The sequence below is a fragment of the Trachemys scripta genome, chromosome 10 (genome assembly GCF_013100865.1).
Source record: "Trachemys scripta elegans isolate TJP31775 chromosome 10, CAS_Tse_1.0, whole genome shotgun sequence".
In the NCBI taxonomy this organism is placed as follows: domain Eukaryota; kingdom Metazoa; phylum Chordata; order Testudines; family Emydidae; genus Trachemys; species Trachemys scripta.
This window is the reverse complement of record NC_048307.1, coordinates 2041151-2047150: the sequence shown is the minus strand read 5'-3', so window position 1 is coordinate 2047150 and position 6000 is coordinate 2041151. Positions and strand designations below refer to the sequence as shown.

The following is a 6000-nucleotide window of genomic DNA, read 5'->3' as shown; positions in this document are numbered from 1 at the left end:
CCGGGAGGCGCTGGGACCGGGGCCGGGGGGCGCGGAGCGGGGGGCGCTGGGGCCGGGGCCGGGAGGCGCGGAGCGGGGGGCGCCGGGGGAGGCTGCGGAGCGGGTGGGACCGGGGGAGGCTGCGGAGCGGGTGGGGCGAGGGAGGGGGGAGCGCAGCGGCGGGCGCCGGGATATGGGGCCGGGGGGGGGGGAACGGGACACTCGTCTTCATTTATTTCCGTGGCCTCGGAGAGCCCCTTGCCGGGCAGGGACGGGGCCAGCTGGGCGATGCGCCCCGTTGGCCGGGCCGTCCTGGAGGGTAGCTCCCGTCCCGGCCTGCCTCCGAGTCCCGCCCTGGGCTGGGCTGCCCGGCGGGTGCCCTCGGGCTGCGCCGCTGTTGGTTTCAGCGAACACGTCTCTGCTGCCGCTGGGTCTGACTCCTGGGTGTAACCTGGTGAAAAGCATTTGAGCGTCTCTAGCTAGTGCTTCCGAGGGGCTGCCCGACCCGACCGAAACTGTGGCTGTGGTCAGGGGGAGAGGCGTGTTCCTCTGCTCCCCAGCTCCGCTACCGCCGGTGCCTGGCTCGCCTCCCCCAGACCCAGGGCTGTGCATGGGTAGTTTATTAGTCTCACGCTAAGCAAGCCCTGTCAAAGTTTAAAGAAGAACGGCTCTTGGGTTTCTGTGGGAGAAAAGGCATCCGACACTTGCCCAGAATGGCGCTGGTCATGTGTTTGGGGTTTAATCTCCTGCCCTTGGTCCGGTGTTCCACTGTGTGGGAGGTTTGATCTCCTGCGTTCATGTGTCGTTATTGTCTGGCCATAATTCAGAGTCAGGTGTAGCATACTGCTTATCTCTTGCCTTCTATTGATTTTTAGGTTAACACGGTTAAGCACAGTTTTTCCTCTTCCCTTTTTAATGGAAGAGACACTTACTATTTTTTGTGGTTTAACAAAAGGTTTTAAGGGAGTGTGAGGAAAAATAGATTGGTGTCTGTATGTTTTGCTCCATCCCTGTTCTCCCTCTATCCCGAGATAAAAACCTATGGATACCTGTATTCAGAGATCATTGCTAACCTCTCCCCCATGAGGAACCAACACATGGAGATCAGTGTCTCTTTTAAATCCACCCCAATTATATTTGTTCTACTCTTCTGTTGACATGGTAACCAACATCCCTTTCTGTTCCAGAGAATTGGAAGCTAAAGCTACCAAAGAAGTTGAAAGAAAACTAAGCAGGTAAGACATGCGTTTGAATTTATTTCTCTGATTCCAGGACAGGGTGGGCCTAGAGTTTGTGTAGCTATTTTTTTCCTCTTCATGGAAACGATCTCTGACTTTATCTGGAGTCTTAATTTCATGTTAGTTGCTAGAAAAATTGTTGAATTAAAAGTGTAGCTCTCTTATAGATAGTGAAATCTTTCCATTGTTTCATTTGAAAATAATGTTTGCAAAGGTAAACTTCAGTGAAATCTACTCTGCTGCAAATGCCTGATTATAATAATCATATGCAGCGTTGTAGCCATTCTGATCTGAGGATATTAGAAAGACGAGGTGGGTGAGATAATATCTTTTATTGGACCAACTTCTGTTGGTGAGAGAGACAAGCTTTAGACCTTACCCAGAGCTCTTCTGTGTGAAGTTGGTCCAGTAAAGATATTAAATTATCCACATTGTGTCTGACTATAAACCTGTGACTTTCAAGATAATTAACTATGTAATAATTACATATTGAATTTTATAGTAAAATCCGTATCAATGCAAAATGTGTCCCCTTGCAAGATTTTTTTTGTACTGCTTCAGATCACTTGTTTAATGTATGTATCTTATGACAAAACAAACTTTGTATCTGTGAATAATGTAAGCACTATACCTAGATGTACAGACACTCTTTTCTTAACCTATGTATTATATAATTTTAACATTAGTGTTAATAAAAAAAAATATCTTTCTCTTCCACTTTAAGTTGTTGCCACTAGGAGTGCACAAATGAATGCAGGATTTTTTTTTCAATCCTGTGCAGTGAAGTGGCTTTTTGTTGTCAAGGAACTAGCCTTGCTCTTGAATTTAGAATAAACTGCATCTTACTAGGTAATTATTGGTTCCTTGTGTTCTTCATATGAAAGAGTGAAGGCATTGAATCTGCCATTAGTAAGTGATTTGTGTGTCCTAATGTGTTGGGAAGCCTGAGGAATGGGAATTCCAATACCAGCTACTTAGTTTATAGAAATATGAAGTATATACAAGTATCATATATTTCACTTCTGTGTTCAAGATGTTATTTCTTGCATATGTCTTATTCTGGCATGATGATATTCTTGCAGAGTCTTAGAATGTTCTCTGTACTTCATTTTTATCTTCTATGTTTTTTCTCTTTCTGTCCCCTGTAGATTCAATTAGACCCAAAAGAGGCTTTTGCTAGGCAAGGCTGAATGTTTTAAAATTCAGCCAAAACCTGAGTGCAACCTGCTGGAATGAAGTGTTAATTTCTTATGCTTTGTTGTTTACTCATGTTGTTCACTTTCAAGTTTCAGTTTGCTTTTTATAACAACATTGTGAAAGCTGAAGAGCTTTCTAATTCCTTGGTACACCTCATCTCTGTAACGTGTGTTCAGGAGCTGGCATTTTGCAGTTCTTGTTAAATAGTACTGTGTTGAGTGGGAGAAACTGTACCTTAGCTTCCAATTTATATTCTGTAAAAGCCTTAAGATAAAACTAGCATAGAATTCTTATATTTCAGGGTCATTGTCAAATGGAGCCCACTTGACGGGAATGATTCTAAAGTTATAGAACTACATAAATTGTGTTTTTTTGTTAAGTAAAGTTTAATGTTGCATGATAGCCATAGTGTGAGAGTGTAGAATACAATTGTCTGACAACACTGGGACGGCTTTAAGCATTTAAGACATTCTAAAGTGGATTTTCAAGTTGGTATTTAAATATCAGTTGTCTTCAGTGGACGCTTTTAATGTTACTCATCAAATCTGTACTTCAATCTTGAAGGGCGTTTCATCACACACACTACATAGCCTGGATACAAATTTAGTATATGACACATTTTAACTTTACTTAGTAGGTCACACAATCACTTCTGTGTTTTGCTATGCAAGGTTATTTGTCAAGAGGACTATTTCTTAGCAAAACATTCTTGAATTTCATTATGTAAGATTTGAGTGAACACGCTAAGGTCCAGTCCATACTAGAAAAGGTAGATACAGCTTCTGGCAAAAATGTGCTTTTGCTGGCATAGCTTATAACAGTTCCCCAAACAAAATAAGTTGTATTGGCATAATGGTGTCAACACAAAAGCTTTTATCAGTCTAAAAATGACACAAAAATCACTCCCCTATCTAGAGTTATAATATTGGGAAAAGATTCTTGTTCAGACCTGGCCTTAGTAAAAGATGTTTAATGAATTGACTCCATAGTATGTTTGAGTCCTGTTATTAATTTAAATGGCTGCCAAATACGATTACTTAAGAATCACAATGAAGTGGTAGGCTTCAACATGAACTAATAGTAAACAAGTTTTAGTTAAAAACAGCCAATTGACATGTATTATATTGCTACTTATTAGATGTATTTTACTACCTTTAGTTGATCATTACATAATTCTAGCAAGTCTCACTCTGAGATACGAGGGTCTGGGTACCAGGGAATGTACGATGCTTTTATTGTTAGAGTTCATTTTAGATCCTTATGTAACCTGATCTTATCTCTCTCCATTTTCTTAAAACTTTATGTGGGAGCCTTTGTTTTCTGATTGTTGCTCAGTCCTCAGCAGTGTTTGAATTAAATTCCCTTATGGTTATTCACAATTTTTAACTTTCAATCTTCTTCTTTCTTGGGCTTTGGTAAATCAGTGAAACCTTCAGTCCCCTTCTCCCACCAGTCTGTTTTTGGCCAACACACAGTAAATTAAGTATCAGAGGGGTAGCCGTGTTAGTCTGAATCTGTAAAAAGCAACAGAGGGTCCTGTGGCACCTTTGAGACTAACAGAAGTATTGGGAGCATAAGCTTTCGTGGGTAAGAACCTCACTTCTTCAAATGCATCTTACCCACGAAAGCTTATGCTCCCAATACTTCTGTTAGTCTCAAAGGTGCCACAGGACCCTCTGTTGCTTTTTAGTAAATTAAGTGATACTAATAAATGAATACTTGAGATATATTTGTTTTAAAAGCGAACATTCTATCTACTGTGAGAGCTTCACTTGGTAATGAGGGTCTCTGATCTCTGACCTCATTTTGAAGGTATTTTTAGTAAGTTTTCGGTACGGGGAAAGTAATGTGGCTTATAAGGGTTTGTAAGATTGTAGCAGGAATTGCTGAGAGTGACTGTGCAAAAAAAAAAAAGAAAAGAGGAGGATAAAAAACCTGAATGAAATGAAGAGGAGGAGAGGTGCCAAGGCTAGAATCTGTGTAGGTAAGAGACTGGAGTTGCTGCTGCTTGTCTCTTCCTGCACCCCGAAGATGCAGGGGGTGGCCAGAAGGGAGGATAAGTGAGGTGGTAAATGTTTCATAGTAGGAGCTGGGAGAGGAGTATTGAGTACTGCATAGAGAGGAATGAAAAGCGATCCAAAAAGAAAATCATAATTGTTAGATGTCACTCCCATCTGCTTTAAAAATCTCAACATTTCAATAACTGCTATTCTGTTGTCAACAGTTGTCAGCTTTTTAACACAAATTAGGCCATTTCATTTTCTTGCTAAGTAATGCCATTCAGCAAACACCTCACATTATTGTGATGTTTGTCCCTATTGGCAAAGCCTCTCTACGTTTAAAAGCCAGCTGTTTAAAAAATTCTTATGTAAAAGTTTCTTATTGGCTGGAATCAAGTTAAAAATACCAAACCTACATTTTTGGAATGGAATGTTCGGAATGGATGCCTGCCCTCTCCGTTTCAGGATTTGCTCCTTTATGCTATATCTGACTGTCCTCCAGATTAGCCTATGAACTTTAGTCCTCCATTTTAAAGACAGAGTATCTGTTTTAAAACATGGAGCTAATTAGAAGTGCAGTGCCTCTCAACCACAGGTGCATTTGTTTGTTACTCAGTCTCCATTCTTTTGATATTTTGTCTGTGCAGGCCCCCGTCCTGCAAGCATTTATGCACATGCTTAACTTTAAGCACATGAGCAGTCATGTTCAAGTCAATGACCCTGCTTTGACAAAAATGATGTGGTTTTTCAGTCATGTTAGCTTAACATGATAGGAGAGTCCTCTTAACTCTGGCAGGCTAACACAGAGATAAAAGATATTGGCCTGTGTTTTAACAAGCATTAAGAGAGCTTTCCAGCCATTTGACCGAGCTTGTGAAGAAGGCATTATGCTCAGCTTGATGGCATTTCTCTTATCTGAAATGTGATAACTTTTGAAAGCTGCATCTGATCAATTCCAAAATTTCAGGGAATGGTCTTGGCATCAATGGCTAGAACCCTGTTAATTTAGGAAGAAACGAGGAACACATGGAGCACTTGCCATCTGTTTAGCACTACTACAGCTTCAAGCACCTCTGCAATTGTCAATAGATCAAACAACTGGTTGGCACCCGTTAACCTATTCCAGCAGAATATTCCATCTCATACCTGCCCATCCCGACAATTTAACACGTTGACTGATTTATCTCCCAGACAGATGATGATGATGGGTGGGGAATGGGGAGCTGCACACAGTCTCTAGTATCAGGGGGGCAGGAATGGGAGTGCACAGAGCTACTGCTGAGGGGGGGGAAATTGGGGAACCCTGTCATGGGAGGATGTGGAAATGGAGGATCCCTATGGCAGGGAGACACTGTGGAGAGTTGCAAGGAGCCTCAGAAATAAAGGTGGATGAGAAGGTGGCATGCAGGGACTTTGTGGGGTGGAATGGAGGAATTCAAGGAGCCTCTGACATGTGAAAACAAGGCTCAAATAAGCTACAAAGTGTGTGAGCCGCTAGTGTTAAATTAAGTAGGTAGAACTAACATGATGGACAAAGAAGGTGTGATTTTTTTTTTTTTTTTTAAATCAACACAGCCCATCAATGT

At 41.7% G+C, this 6000-nt stretch overlaps 1 protein-coding gene across 18 annotated transcripts in view; it reads left to right on the top strand.

Moving 5' to 3' along the window:
* TNRC6A (trinucleotide repeat containing adaptor 6A) overlaps window positions 1-6000 on the top strand; it is a 173912-nt gene that overhangs the window by 96195 nt on the left and 71717 nt on the right. For all 18 annotated transcript variants that reach the window (XM_034783079.1, XM_034783078.1, XM_034783085.1 and 15 more), the window contains one exon: window positions 1167-1214. In XM_034783079.1, coding sequence (XP_034638970.1) covers window positions 1167-1214 — 48 coding nt within the window. The remainder of the gene's footprint in view (window positions 1-1166; window positions 1215-6000) is intronic.